Raw genomic sequence first — 15,501 nt, forward strand, 5'->3', positions numbered from 1 at the left:
GTGTTATTTCCTATGTTAGATAATCCTTCCTAACGTTAGAATCATGGATTTCATTCTCTCTTTCTTTCTGCCCACAGCTAATAGGTTACTAAATTCTATTTCTTTGATCCCTAAACGTTTTTAAACCCCATACTTCCACCCCTCTTTCCCTGCCACCATAGACTGTTCTCTATTACCTGGATTCCTGCAATAATCTCTCCCAGCTGAGTTCTCTGCATCCAGCTCTATTTCCTTCTAACCTTTCTTTCTCACTGTTGCCAAAAGCATCTATTCTGCTTAGTTAACATCCTTCAAGAGCTCCCTGAAGTTTTAAGCTATTATAAAATGGCATATAAAACCTTTCATACTTAAAGTACATCTCCTATAAGAAATGATGATCACATATTCTATTGCAAAATTTCCAGGCTCAGCCTGCAACTGTTCTCTAATTGCTAATTTCTGGCCAAGATAAAGAGCCCCCAGGTTCAGCTCTTTCACCGAAAGGGTCATCGTCACAGTGAGTGAAGTTCAGGGGAGACCAATGCTGCTGTCATTAGGTAACCAGCAGAAGAAAACTATGTCCCTCCACATTCTCAGCTCCCTTCAACATACTGGGGCCAGAGAAGGAATAGTTTTTCGAGGTTTCTTAGCACCAGAACATTCCAGAAAAATGGTTTTTCCTTAATATGATATAAAGCCAACTCATCAAAGTGAGTGTCTCTAGTTGCATAAACATCTCCATACTAAAGAAATTATACAGTAAAGAAGTGTTGCTTGATGCTCCACTCACTGTGGCCGGTTGTACTGCCACAAGGCCTGACAATCCTGGCAAGCTGTGCTGGTGTTTATCTCATATGGACACAGGAACATTCCAAACACTGTGGTGCGTGGAAATGGCTCCAAGCAGTGCACACACATCACAGCTCTCAAACACAAGAAATGTAAACCACAAGTAACTGAGCAAGGCCTCCTGTAACAGGATACACTCTTCCCCGCTTGCTTCCTAAGCAAGTGAAGGTTATCTCCTCAATGTTGGGGTCACATGGTATTTTTATTACATCTACCTCAGGAATCAGTAATAGTGTGTTATGTGGAGTACTAAATAATCTTTATCTTCTACATGGAAACATCATTTCCTCAGAGGAGAGTACCTGGGCTCATAGAAAAGATAGTTAGTTACATTAATCTTTACTGTTAAACATATGTATACTTTCTATTAGAGCTTTAAAAATAATGAAACAAACACTTTTTCAGAAATGCATGTCTCCAGGGAAAATTATTAAGTTCGTTATTGTTTCCCTGAGGAGTGCAGACCAACTGTAATGATATGTGGCACTTCTGAAACAACAGTGTTGTTCTAATCATTTGCTATTCAAATATTTCAAATGAATGAGCTGTATCAACATGTTTTATTTCAGCATATTGATGGAAAACAGTATTTTTCCTTACTTTCAAACATCATTTTACTAAAAGTATTCTTCATTGAAAATAGCATATGTTTCATTTAAAAATGAAATAAGGTCACATATTATTAGCTCTGTGTGGTCATATTTTACTAACATGCTTAAAACAGATTTGTTTTTGAAAAAAATAGCATAAGACTGGGATTTATTATTAGTTTGAATCTTTTCATTCAGGGAATGTATGTGTCTTAGTAATATTTCTTGGGAATTGATTCTTCTTTATATTCTATACTAGTTACATTTTGTGTGTGGGGGGGAGAATCCTCAGTTTTTAAATTTTTTAGCATTTTTATTTATAAAAACTGAAAACTAGAAATAATCTTTTTGGCATAGGGATGCAGTTCAGTGGTAGAGTGTGCCCTTTGCATGTGTGAAACCCTGGGTTTGATCCCCTATGCCAAAAAGAAAAGGAAAGAAATTACCTGTTACTTCTGAAAAGTTTGGAAATTTTTAGAAGTTAGAATATCTGGAATGGTTGAGGCACAAAAAGTAAGGAATACATACTGAACAGTCACCTGGCACCAGTTCATCCATGTAAAGATGACAACAAGGATATAGTTAGTTGGTTTTAATTTAATACCCTTTATTGAGTTATTTCAAAGTTAGAATTATCTAATAATCTTTTTATCCATTGCTATAAAAATCTGAGTAGTATTTCATTATAAAATTTTCATTCCAAATACTCTTTAGATAAATTATAAATTGCCTTTCCCTTTCTTTTTTCACATTCTCTGTTGAATTTGTGACCCTACTCTGCATATCCCTAAATTGCACTATAAATCAGAAAATACACATCTGCTCAAATCGAAAATTCTATTTCAACTGTCTCAATCATTCAGAGCAGCTGCAGCTTCAGAGGGTTCACATAAACTTTTGGTCATGCCCTTTACTCATGAGAGTTTTCTACAGATGCAATTACCAGAAAGTACATGTTACTCAAAACACTAGGTAGATGCCAAAAGATTTGTGGTAAGAAAAAAAAAAAAAAAAAGGGTTTCCTTCTTCTGCATGTTTAATTGACATGAAAACACGAACTCTTACTTTAGCTGAAAGTCATGGTGATCCTTCATGAGTGGACACATGACCTTGCTTTCCATACATACTAAGCTAGTTATGGAGAAATAGAAACCTATTCGAAAGGACAGTGTCTTGGCCTGAACTATGTCCTCTCAAAATTTATGTTTTCAAGCCACAATCCCCAATGTGACTGCATTTGGAGATAGCACTTTTAGGAAGGAGGTTAAGTGAAGCCACAAGAATGGAGCCCTGATCCAATAAAACTGGTGTCTTATAAGAGGAAGAGACACTGGAGCTTGCTCTTCACAAATGGGCACAGAGGAAAGGCCATGTGAGGACACAGTGGGAAGGCGCCATCGGCAAGCTAAGGAGTAAGGCCTCACAGGAACCAGCCCTGCCAGCGCCTTCTTCAACTTAGAGCTTTCAAAACTGAGAAAATAAATGTGTGTTCAATCCCCAGTCCATGGTACTTTGTTGTAACAGCACATTATTACCAATGGTCATCTCATTACTCTGGAAAAGTTTGCTAATATTTTGTACCAGCTTGTCCTATTCCCAAAAGCACTGATTCTTACTAATTAGAATTAACACTTTAATCAAATATTCTATACCAATTTCATCAAGACTTAATGCTCCCCCCAATATTATATGAAGCGCCTTAGTGGCTTTCAAACCTTATGACTTTGATTCACAGTATTACTGGGTCTGTATGTAACACAGAATATATTTATACTATATACCCATGTGTGTATCACCAAATAATAATTTTTCTAATTATCAAACTATATTGTATATGTTCTGTTGAAGGCTTACAGCATTTAAGAAACAAATGTTTGTGTTTGTGTGTGTGTGTGTTTAAATTAATTTGAAAGTCAGCTTATGGCTGGATGTTTGAGTTGCTCTCACTTCCACTATTAACCAAAACATTTTCTAATTTCCTTCTATCCCTTAGCATATCAAGATCCTTAATTACACATGAAGTTAGAATAACCATCTCTCTCTCTCTTGCTCTCCTTTATACACACACACACACACACACACACACACACACACACACATGAGCCTGATTGAGGTAAATCTACACTCAGGTCTCAGGTCTATTCAAAAGAAGACTTTTCACACAATTCAATCTAGCAGATCAGGCATACTGTCTCGATGATTTGTTTATAATAAAAGGATTTTGGTTTTATGATACAATTAAGATATAGATTAATACTTACAGATTAAGGAACTGATTTCCCAACTGGGAAATATGTATCCATGAAAGGAAGTGTTGGATAAATTACACTCTTGCCAGTTACTATAGGTACTTTGGCATTTATTTTAAACTTGTATAAGTTTACAAATTGAAAGAAAATGAGGAAAACTTAAGAAAATTAATTTTATCATTTATTATCTAGTTTCATTTATGGGGGTAAATATTTAAAGAACCTGTGGTTGTGGTAAAGATTTGATGCTGGTGTCTTGTGGTCTATGAACAGCAGATAACAAAATAGAGAAGAAAGTTAAAGGAAGACAGAGTACTGCGGGTGCAGATGTTACAGATTTGTTATTCATTCAAAGTTGACTAAGACCCAAAAGCAAAATATATGCTCCTCAGTCACATTCTCACTTATAGTACCTGTAGACATGTAAATAAGAAACCCAAGCCAGGTATGTTGGCACACACCTGTGATCCCAGGACAGGAATATCACAGATTGGAGGCCAGCCTCAGAAACTTAACAAGATCCTGTCTCAAAATAAAATAAAAAGAGCTGGAGATGTAGCTCAGTGGTACAGTGCTTACAGGTCCTGGAATCGACCTCTAGTACCACATACACATACACACAGACAAATCAAAATTTAATTTCTAAAGAAAAAATCTCAAAACAAGTGTTTCAATTTTAAATTTTTCAAAATTTCATGTATCAAAATTCTAATGTTCATTTCTATATGTATACAAAATAAACAAAAGGGCATCTTTCTGGACAGTTGAAATATGTACACAGGGGAAATGGCCAAGACACATACAATTTTGGAATAAATATGTGTGTGAAAATATGTGCCCATGTACACATTTAAATAATCATAACAAACATGAACTGAACAGAGCAAAAACCTTCCACATTACTATTTCATGCTACTAATACCTTTAAAGAAATATTTTTTATTATATTTTTCTTAATGAAATAAAATTCATTTAGTACCCTTGAGGAAAAAAAGCAAGAAAACAAAGGGAACATAAGTAATTTAGAAAATATTTCAATTACATCTTTTTCCATAACAAATTAAGCTCAGTTCTTAGCATCGAGCACATAAAAGATCTTTCATAAATATTTTTAAGTAATGAATTATAACTTCTATATATTTTCCCATTGCCAAGTGCAAATAATGAAAATTTTAAGTAATGCATAAATATTTAAAAATGTATATATTTTAAAAGTTAACCTTTACTGAATGAAAAACACCCAGAAGTGTTTTTCCACACTTCTTCATTCTCACCTCTTCCTTTGTCTTTTTAGAGATCACTCGGAGCCAATCTCCAATCATGCTCAGAACAGCAGCAAAGTAAGCAAGACCTACCAGGATCCAAAACCACACAACAGGCTTGTAGAAGTCTAGATACTCAATATCTGATCCGCCTGCAAGAGAAAAACAAAGTAGAACAAAATAACTTCATATTCCAAGTAAATAATCTAGATGTTTGCTAAAATTGTCAGCCGAACCTTGGCTTGCATAACAGTAATTTAATATTGTTATCAAGTTGATCCATATTATTTCTTCACATTGAATTTTTATTTTTACTCATGTCATCCTTATGTCTTTCAAGAGCAGGTTAAATAAGTACATCTTAGTGAGACTTTTCTTTACTTCCTCGGGTCATAATGATTTTTCCTTGCTCCCGGTTTCTTTTTCATGTTTTTTATTATAATCAGTCTTAACTAATCCAGCACTTAATTATTCCACATGTATACCAATGTCCCCTTCCATTTCTATTGTAACAAGTTGAGTTTATACTTTTGAAGAGATACAACTAATTATATATTTTTACTTTACTGCCAATAAATACATGCTATCCAATTGATTTATTGCCAAACTGAACAGAAAGTGAGCAACTCTAGTGATGTTCTTATTTTAAAGTCATCAGTACAATGGATTGATAGACAATGCCAGAGACAACACCTTCATCAATCAAATGAGAACAAATAGCAATTTTGGGTACTAGTGCCATTCTTTATTCTCTGACTTTTCAGAGAAATATCCATATTTGTTATAAATTTAAATCCTTAGCTCTCAAGAAAAATTTCAGCAAAGGAGCTCTTTTCCTTTAGTCTCACCCTTGAGGCACTTCTCCAACCATTTGGTACAATAACTGTACCTTTGAAAATCTGTATACATTTCAACACATTCTTTATTTATAGAGGGGCGTTTTTATGCATACTCAAACTTTTTTTCCTGTATTTTCCTAAAAAAAAAAATATATATATATATATATATATACAGCTATATTAGAGCTTTATAGTTATACATAGTAGTTGGGTTCATCCTGGCAAACTCATATGTGAATTCTTTATTTGACACATATTAAAGGGGATACATATTAAATCCCCAAAACTAAACTATTGACTATTTTCACAAGTAAAAATCAAGTCCCTGTTTTTAAAAACTCAGAACTTAGCCTAGGAAAGCCTATGTATTAAACCACAATAGAATATGCAAGTAACAGCAAAAGAGAATTAAAAAGTGCTATGAGAGGGCATTGAAGAAACAAGTTCTACTTCTAGATGAGGGAAAATGAGGGAAGTTGAGTCTTAAGGAATGAGGACCAAAACGTGGACTATTCCTGCTATGGTTTATATATGAGGTGTCCCCCAAAAGCTCATGTATGGGACAATGCAAGGAGGTTCAGAAGCAAAGTGGTTAGATGATAAGAGTTGTTATCCAATCAATGGATCAATCCCCTGATAGAAATTAACTGGGTGGTAACTGTAGGAGGTAGGATTTGGCTGGAGGAGCTGAGTCAGTGGGGGTGTGCTTTTATGGTTTGTATTTTGTCCCTGGTGAACTGAGTTCGCTCTCTCTCTCTCTCTCTCTCTCTCTCTCTCTCTCTCTCTCTCTCTCTCTCTCTCTGTTTTGTGATCGCCATATCCTGAATTGATTTCTTCCTCCACACATTTCTGCCATGAGGTTCTGCCTCACCTCTGGCCCAGAGCAAGGGACTCAGCTGTCAATGAACTGAAACCTCTGAAATCATAAGCCCCAAATAAACTTCTTCTCCTCTAAAATTGTTCTCATTGGGTCTCTTGGTCACTGTGGTAAAAAAGCTGACAAAAACAAGTACAGTTTGAAAACATATGGTATAGTCAGAGGATTTTTTTGTTGATAAAGCTCCAGATGAGAAGGGAGCAAAGAGCAGACAGGGAGAACCCTGGAATCCAGAAAAGTAGGTCATGTCAGATTATAAAGGCTTGATTCTAACTCAATGGTAAGTAGGTAAAAGTTTATAGACAGTTTGGTCCTATATTTGTGTTTGACTCTTTGAGCAGAAAGATCTTAGTGATAGAGAGGAAAGGATTGACAGGAAAGCCCCAAGAGACACTTTTGTTTTGAATTAGCTGGGAAATTATTGTCTGAGTTAGGGCAGGCATGGGAAGAAGAAGCATCTTAGAAGCAGCACTGGGAACTGATGACCAATTAGTTGGTGTGATAATTGAAAGGCAGAGCTCTCTGAAGATCAAAGACCCTCACAGGGCAGATAATGCAGTAACAGAATAGAGGATGGGACAGTGACTGAAACAAAAAATAAGAAATACGCACTTTTGGATCAACAGCATAGGGATGCTTAAACAGCAGTTGTGGATTTACTCAATTCACAAAATTTCAACCCATACATTCAGAACAGCTGATAAATAGCAATATACATTAAGCACAAATTATACTGAGTGTAACATTACATAAACTATAGTTGCCCGCAGTGAGCGAAACTTTCAAATATTAAAGGGCAAGCATTAAATATGGGGGGGGCATTTTTCTATCAGATAAATCATGTGAATAGACACAGGCTCAGCTTTCTTTTGGGACAAACAATAACTTTAGGAATACAGTTTTTAAAAGGGATAATACTGCCTTCACACTAGGGTTAAAATTTTTACCTTGGGCAGGACTTTATTTTAAAAAATCATTTATGGGAAGGATTAGGGAGGCTAAATGCATTTCAGGATGGTTAAGACTTGGCCCATGGAGGACACAACTCCACAAATTCACAGAACTGACTTAAGAAATGTGTGTGGAAACCTGTTATATGATAGGCTCACCAGCAAATTCCATTTTTCAAATGTTTCCATTTCAATGAAACCAAAATGACATTTTTTCCAAGAACTTTCTCTTTCAAAACCAGAAAATCTCCATCCAAATAGTTGTGACTCAATACATAAGTTCACCAAGATGTGGATTTTAGGAGAGGCTAGTTCATGATCAAGATGACTTTTTATAAGTCTTCTTTCTTATAAACAGGATGTTACCGTTTGAAAAGAGTAAATTAGCTTAATCACTAAAAGGCCTATATTTGGGTAAAATATTCAGCCCACAACTTTTAGTGGATTCTAAACCTTGGGGAGAAAAATGTTTTTCTTTTCTTAATTGCCACTCTTAAAATGAAATAACTGGCAGTCAGATGATCTAGGAAAAAAGAATATATATATACACATCTGTATATATATATATATATATGTATATATATATATATATATATATGCAATTTATATAGAGAGAGTACTGTTAAACAACTCACAATCATATTCACTTTCTAATATCTGCAACTTATGAATTAAATTTCCACATTAGTGAATCTACTTGATTCAGGGCTCTTATCCAGATTAGCATATGTGTAATGTTAAGTTTCTAAAAAGAGTTATTTTATTTTTAAATTAGGAATTTCTAAAAGAAAAAAAATTCTTGACTGTCACAAGCATTAATTTCCTAGTCACATTCAGGAAACCTATACACGTGTCCCTTGCTGATTAAGAATATAGAGGAATTTCTTTGTCCTTCTCCACCACCATCTCCACCACTCCGTTTTCTCTCTCTCTCTCTCTCTCTCTCTCTCTCTTTTTTTTTTTTTCTCTGAGATGCAGGCTGCAGGATGCTTTGAGCAACTCTCCCCTCCTGGGTTTCCCGCCAACCTGAGAGCAATAGTCACATCACTGGCTTTTTTTTTTTTTTTCTTTGTTGCCATAGAAAATATGCACACAAAGTTTTTTTTTTTTTTCCATTTTAAGAGCTTTTTAGTTATCATTATAAGAGAACATACAGATGGTAATAAAAATAGCGAAGTGTGATGGAAATAGAAAGGTTTCAGAAATCTTACAAAGTTTTCCGAACAGTTAAAGTAAGTCTAATTTTTCTGAGTCTCTTAAATGAGATGTAGTAGCCTCTTTTAGATGGCGTCCTCTTTCTCTCGATCTCTTCTCCTCAGTGCTTACAAAAGGAAATCAGTCAGAGACTAATTCAATCTGGCAGATTACACTACTAAATTTATAGGAAAGGTTCATGCTGTCATTATTGCTAGGAACCAGTATCTCCATAAAGCAGGTTTCTAAACATAAGCTGAAAACAATCCCTATACCCAGCATTAAGACAGCCTTTTCCTACCTGATCCCAAAGAGTCATTGACTTGGTTCAGAATATCCCAAAAGGCCATGGCAGGTACCTCCTAGGAAAGTTTTTCTCATTCTGCCCCTCACAGCCTGTATAACCCAGGTAATATGCTCATTCAGTTGGCTTACAGGACATTCAAAATCTGATTGGGAGAAAGGAGTGAAAACTAAGATTTACTGACCACCTACACAAATAAAACCATTCCATCCTAAAGCCCTGAGGATAGGTACTAAGGTAAATTGTATCCCCACAACTCACATTTTTACTGACTTAGAGCAGGGCCATTAATAAGTCTTATTTCCAATGATTTTATCAGTACTAAGGTTGATGATTGAGTCAACCTCACTCAGTCTTTTCAGAACTGGTGAAACCCTGGTCTACACTGATCCATGGAAATTCTACCTTTAATCTCCACTTTAAAATAAGAGAAGTCAGTCTCAGGAGCGCAAATAACATGGAAGGTCACATAGGAAAGTGTGCAAAAGAGCAAATCCAGGCCTGCCCAGCTCCAAAACACCCACTCTTTTCATTGGACCCCGTTGTCTATGCCACCTAGAATCTCAACTGTTATCCTTCTTATCCTTTGTTCATTGCTTAGTACATTTTTGCTGCTATGACAATATATTGAAAACCGGTATTTTGTCTCTCACAGTTCCAGTGGCTGGAAAGTTCGATATGAAAGCACAGGCATCTGGTGAGGGCTTTTGTCCTGCCTCATCTCATGGCAGAAGACATAAGGTTAAGGAAAAGAGCAAGAGGGGTTCAATACTCTCCCTTTTATGACAATGTCTATTCAACCAATAAGGGTTGAAGACCTCTTGACCCACTAACCTCTCAAAGATCCCACCTCTTAGTACCATTACAATGGCAATTAAATTTCAATATGAGTTTTGGAGGAGATTAATATTCAAACTACAATATCCACCAACTTATTTTACCCACATTGCAAGGCAGATACTGAGCTAAGGCTAGAAACACTAAGTCCAAAAAACTCTTCTCCTTGGGGTTCTTCCCTGAAAGCCACGTGAGTCCGAGGACAAGCACTATTTTACCAGGAGTTTCCATACCTTTCCATGTCCTTACTCCAATAATTTCCAGCAGTGGAGCTGTTCTGTTCTAAAGAACTTGAATATGTAATGTCCTTTCCCTCATATTTCATTTTCTTTATGGGTGATTTTTTTTTCTGAATCACAAAATATTTATTTTTAAAAAGATATATCCTGGTTTCTGGTTTTCTAAAATGACACATGTATGGCAAATGTACACATGAACACATCACTTCATTCTAATTAAAATGGATGCGTTAGTTTCATGTTATTACAGCAAATACCTGAGGCAATTAATTTATAAAGAGAAAATATGTATTTAGTTCAAAGGTTCTGGAGGTTCCAGATAAGATCAAATGACCCCATTGTTTAGGATCTCTATTGAAGGTGCCAGATGGCAATGTCAAGGAGAATGTATCAGAACAATCTCTCACATTATGAGCCAGGAAACAAGATAGAAGAGACTGGGTTCCATTGCCCCTTTTAATGGGCATACCCCCAATGACCTAGAAACCTCCCACAAGGCTTCCCCTCCACACTACCTGGGGACCAACCTTTTACATATGGACCTTCAGGGAACACTCATCCAACCCACAGTAATGATGGACATCCTTTTACTTTTGTTCACAAGTATTTTAGTTTAGATACTGAATATCAATTTCAATTTTTTTGTTTGTTTGACTTTAGTTTTATTAATTAAAGCTATCTGCTTTTAATAAGCTGTGGGACAGTATTTATCTTTTAGTGTATTTTGTTATAGCAAAGTAACTGAAAAAGCTGTTTCTCACTGCTTCAAGAACCAAGAGTGTCTTTCAATGATATTGTAAATCCTATGGACATTTGGCTTAAATAGTAAACAATAGCTCACTTACTAAACCAAACTTTCGTATACCATTGAGTCAGAAAAAAACCATGAGGTAAAACAGTAATCAAACTCCTCTACCATTTGAACCTTTATTTTGGGATTTTAATTTTCAACATCCCAGCAGTTGCACATTTTCCTGTAGGTACTTGATTTAAAATTAGTAAAACTGCTACTAGAAGAACAGCAGTCTCTGATCACAAAAAGAGGTCAACATGTTTTCTTACTCAACCTTTGCAAAGATGAAAATCTATGGTATATCAATTAACACAATTGTTAATCCCTAGAAATTACCTCAATGTAGAGTGATTTGGGGTCTTTTTTACTAATCTCTGTTTAATTTACTGCCTGCTTCAAAAATCCATAATTATCAATCACTATTTTCCTCCTCTTACTTTTTTCTCCTTGTTTCTACAATGCTTCTATATCTCAATCCTGAATTCTAGAAATTACTAGCTCCATAGTTTGTCCACAGTCACAGAGCTTTCTCAGTCGTTTGGATTCAATTCCATTTGCAGACAGATATAATGCTCCTATTACTGGCTGTCCAAAGAATGACCAGACCCTCACAGAATTCTCCTGTATTACAAAGCAGAAAGAGAAAAAGACTCCCCATTTAATTGCTACTGCTGGGTTTCATATACCTGTCCCAGAACAGGAACCAGAGCAATTATCACACAGTGCTAAGAGTTGTATTTGACATACAGTGCATGTTCACTGTATGTCTGAATGAATGAATAAATGAATGAATATAACATATCTCCCTGACAGTCACACAAACCCTCTTTCTGATCAAAGCAATTCTTCTGAGCCCTCCTGTGGTAATGGTGGTAGTGGTGGTGACTATTCTTCAAAACACATCATTCCTTATCAGGTACTTTTCTTGCTAGCGGATAAATTCCTGGTAAATTTTTACTCAGTGATCTGCATAGTAATAGCAATGCTAACAACTGGCCTCTAACATAGTTGCAGTATCAGGTACTGTTTTCTAGTGGATCTCTGCTAAGAACAACAGTTCCTGGGAAAAATAAAAATAAAAACTTGCCATGGTTTTTAAACAGAGATTTATATTTTTTCATTATAAAATTCCCTTCAATTAAGTAAACTCCTTGAATGAGTCATGTTTTTACAGAAAAGAAACAGTTTGGCTAGTAAAAATTGCATTTCTAATGATGATTTTTAAAATATAATTCCAGGAAAACTTAGTTCTTAATATGAGACATACAAATATGCTTTTGTCAAGTCAAAAAAAATGATCACAAATGGTTATCGAACAAAAAAAATTTATAAAAATGTAGTAAAAGTAAGTGTGCCAGGAAAGAAGAGTTTTAACTAGGGACAATCCCAAGTTGTATTTTCTATAAAGGGAGCATAAGACATTAAGCATAAAATCTGATTAACCCAGTAAGCACTAAATAACTACATATGTGATGAAGAAAATTTCATCATTTAACCAAATATACTAAATTTCACTGATCGGAATTCCAAGAAGACATATTTGGATGGCTGAATAAAATTTTTGTTCAGATGGAAGATGTGTTTTCACAGTATCAACCATGAAGATTTCTTTGAATACCCAAATTTCTTTTGGCTAAAATTTTGAGGTTTTATTAGAAAACTAGGTAATGCAAGGACATTGCTTGATGGAACTGTAAATTTGCATCTGGCTTTTCCTCATTCATATTACTCCTTGTGAATTAACATGGTTTTGGGGGTGGGGTTGTTAAGGACTTCACTGGGCAACTTCTAAACAAAGCTGTGGAAATATTTCTTAGCTTGCATGACCCCCTTTAACCCTGCCTGCTGTTATGTTAAAGGAACCACCAGATTCAAAAGGAACTGAAAATTGTATTGAAGTAGGTAATTATTTGACTTTCCTTCAATTTTCAAGAATTGTCTGCTAATTGTTGTGTTTTTTATAGTCATGTATGGAACAAGAGAGCAAGTTGTGAAAGTAAGCCTGAATAAACAAAAGACAATTTTTTACACACTTCCTATATGGTTAATATTACTTCTTAGATTTTAAAGGAGAAAAGCTGATTCAGATCTGTTTATAAGTCAAGCCTGAGGCAAATATGGTTTAACAACATATCATCCTAGATTTCTGGTCAAATGAAAAATAAAATGACAGAAATTAAGAAAGAGAACACAGAAACCATCAGTAATTCTCAAACATAACTAACTTACCTCTAGAACATTGACTGTAAATCACAGGCACTCTTAAAATCAATCAAGGACATTTTGCTAAATCATTTTTCTCACATTTTAGGGAATCACTGGGTATTCTCTCCGCTTAGCAATGAGGGTGTGCTTATTCATGTATTTAAAACCCTGTGACCTCCCAAGTCCTTTTCAGTCCCAGAACACTGGTGAGAGGACAAAAGGGTCATCAAGAAGAATTAGATACCAATCAGTAAGGCCATCAACCAGCCACTACAACATGTCCCCTGCAGAAATAGAAACAAAAATTTCTTTCTGCAGAAAATGTACTCCCAGCTGGGTTCCTATATTCAGTCAGATACACAGAGATCCCTGAACACAGCCTTTTCATCCCTACTGGTGGTTTCTAAATGCTTTGATTGAACATCACCAGCAGTGGAAAGTATTACACAGGCAAATCTAAATATATATGTATTTAAGAATTAGAAATGTGTTCCACTTTAATATAGTCTGTTGTGAACATGATGACACATGTTTTTTTTTTTTTTTAAATTACAACTTAAGGAACAAGATGTAAAAGTACATAGAAAAGCAACTGTCCTATTTTCCTCCCATGGCAAAAGTCTATATTGCTTGTTCCCTGAGGACCAATACTAGGTTCAGAGAGACCTGGTCTACATCTCTTCATCACTTGCTATTCTTGAGACGCTCCTAGTAATTGCTGCCTTATTCAGAAATACAGATGCACCGCAACCTGTCTCCTAAATGTTTATAAATCACTTTTTCCAAAATTTAATTCTTTCCCTTTAACAACACCTCAGTTTGAAAAATATGTTCTTTAAGATGTCTTCCGAGAAACTGAACATAGCAATGTAACTGAACCCTAATCCTATTTGGAGCAGGCTTTGCAGGCTTTGAGGGCACCAGGTGGTAAGTATACAAGATGGGAGGTAGGACTTTGTTTTCTTTTGAGATTTATAACCCAATAGAAAGATGAGAAGGTTCAGGTGAGAGTAATGTTTCATGCTATTCCCAGGGAAAAAAAATCTCAAAATTAAGAGAGAACAATGTCTATATGACCTCTAATAGCAAGAGGGAAGGTTCTCAAAAGTAAATAACCTGATATTTCCCAAATGGAGACTTGCCTCAGTTCAGTAGATAATTTCTTTATCTATTATAAGGTCCCCAGAAGCAAGGGCTAATTTTGTGTCCTCTATTGAACTAGATGAGGCAATTATTTTTCATGATCCTTTTCAAAAGCCTTACAATTTATGGGGTTTTTGTTTTCTTTTGTTTTGTTTTGGGAATTAAACTGAGGAGCATTTAACCACTTAGTCACATCACCTTTTTTGTTTGTTTGTCTTTAGTTTTAGAGACAGGGTTTTGCTGAGTAGCTGAGTTGCTTAGGGCCTTGCTAAGTTGCTGAGGCTGACTCTGAACTTGTGATCCTCCTGCCTCAGCCTCCTGAGCCACTGGGATTGCAGGTGTGTGCCACTGCACCCGGCCAATTTCTCCTTTTCCAAAGATTCTTACACGGGGCACATGTATTTACCCTGTCTTTGCCACATGAGCTCCCTTGTCCACAATCTCTTTCTAAAAATGCTCCCTAGGCACAAGAATCTGGCTCATGATTTCTGCAGTACCTGGAACTGGGTTCTCCAGGTTCTCAAAGAGAAAAATAGCCACAAAATAGATAAAGAGATGAGTTAACAAACCTAGTGTTCATCAGCCTCCTCTCTAATTTATCTTACCCAGAATTTGTCATTTTAATCATCAAATTCCTATGCAATAATTAGAAAAATATATTTCTATCATTTTAAAATTATTTCCTTTGTAAAATAAAAATGAAACAAAAGCAATGCATTTAATGAGGAGCACAGTATCAAACTCCTGGTAACAATGTTGTTTATAGATTATATTTAACTACAAACAACTATCATTTTTCCACTCTGTTCTATGACACGGTGCTGTGACTCTGAATGCAGGGTCTCACTGATACACAGGAGATATTTTCACCAGACTCTTCTCCTTGAGCAGTTGAGAGTAGCCACTAATAGACCCACATGATCCAACCAATTCTAAAATGTTGATCTCTTAAGGTGAGCTAAAAACAATTTTTCTTCATCTTCTACAAAACCATGAAGTAAAATATTTGGTTCCCCCCCAAGCCAGTTTATATAGTGGTCACAAATACAATATTATTTCAAGATTCCACCCACATTTTTTTTATTTATAATTTTCAGTGTTTTTTTAAGAGAGTCTCTCAGACCAAACATACTGGATTGACACAGTCTGTCAGTTGTTTAAAATAACACACACCATATGAGGCTGTTACCC

The 15,501-nt window shown here is 35.6% G+C and overlaps 1 protein-coding gene across 2 annotated transcripts in view; it reads right to left on the minus strand.

Annotated features, from left to right (window-relative positions):
* Positions 1-15,501, minus strand: part of Kcnk2 (potassium two pore domain channel subfamily K member 2) — a 186,949-nt gene that overhangs the window by 29,948 nt on the left and 141,500 nt on the right. For both annotated transcript variants that reach the window (XM_047520838.1, XM_047520839.1), the window contains exon 6: positions 4,942-5,081. In XM_047520838.1, the coding sequence (XP_047376794.1) occupies positions 4,942-5,081 (140 nt within the window). The remainder of the gene's footprint in view (positions 1-4,941; positions 5,082-15,501) is intronic.

This window comes from Sciurus carolinensis, chromosome 12 (assembly GCF_902686445.1).
Source record: "Sciurus carolinensis chromosome 12, mSciCar1.2, whole genome shotgun sequence".
Lineage (NCBI taxonomy): Eukaryota > Metazoa > Chordata > Mammalia > Rodentia > Sciuridae > Sciurus > Sciurus carolinensis.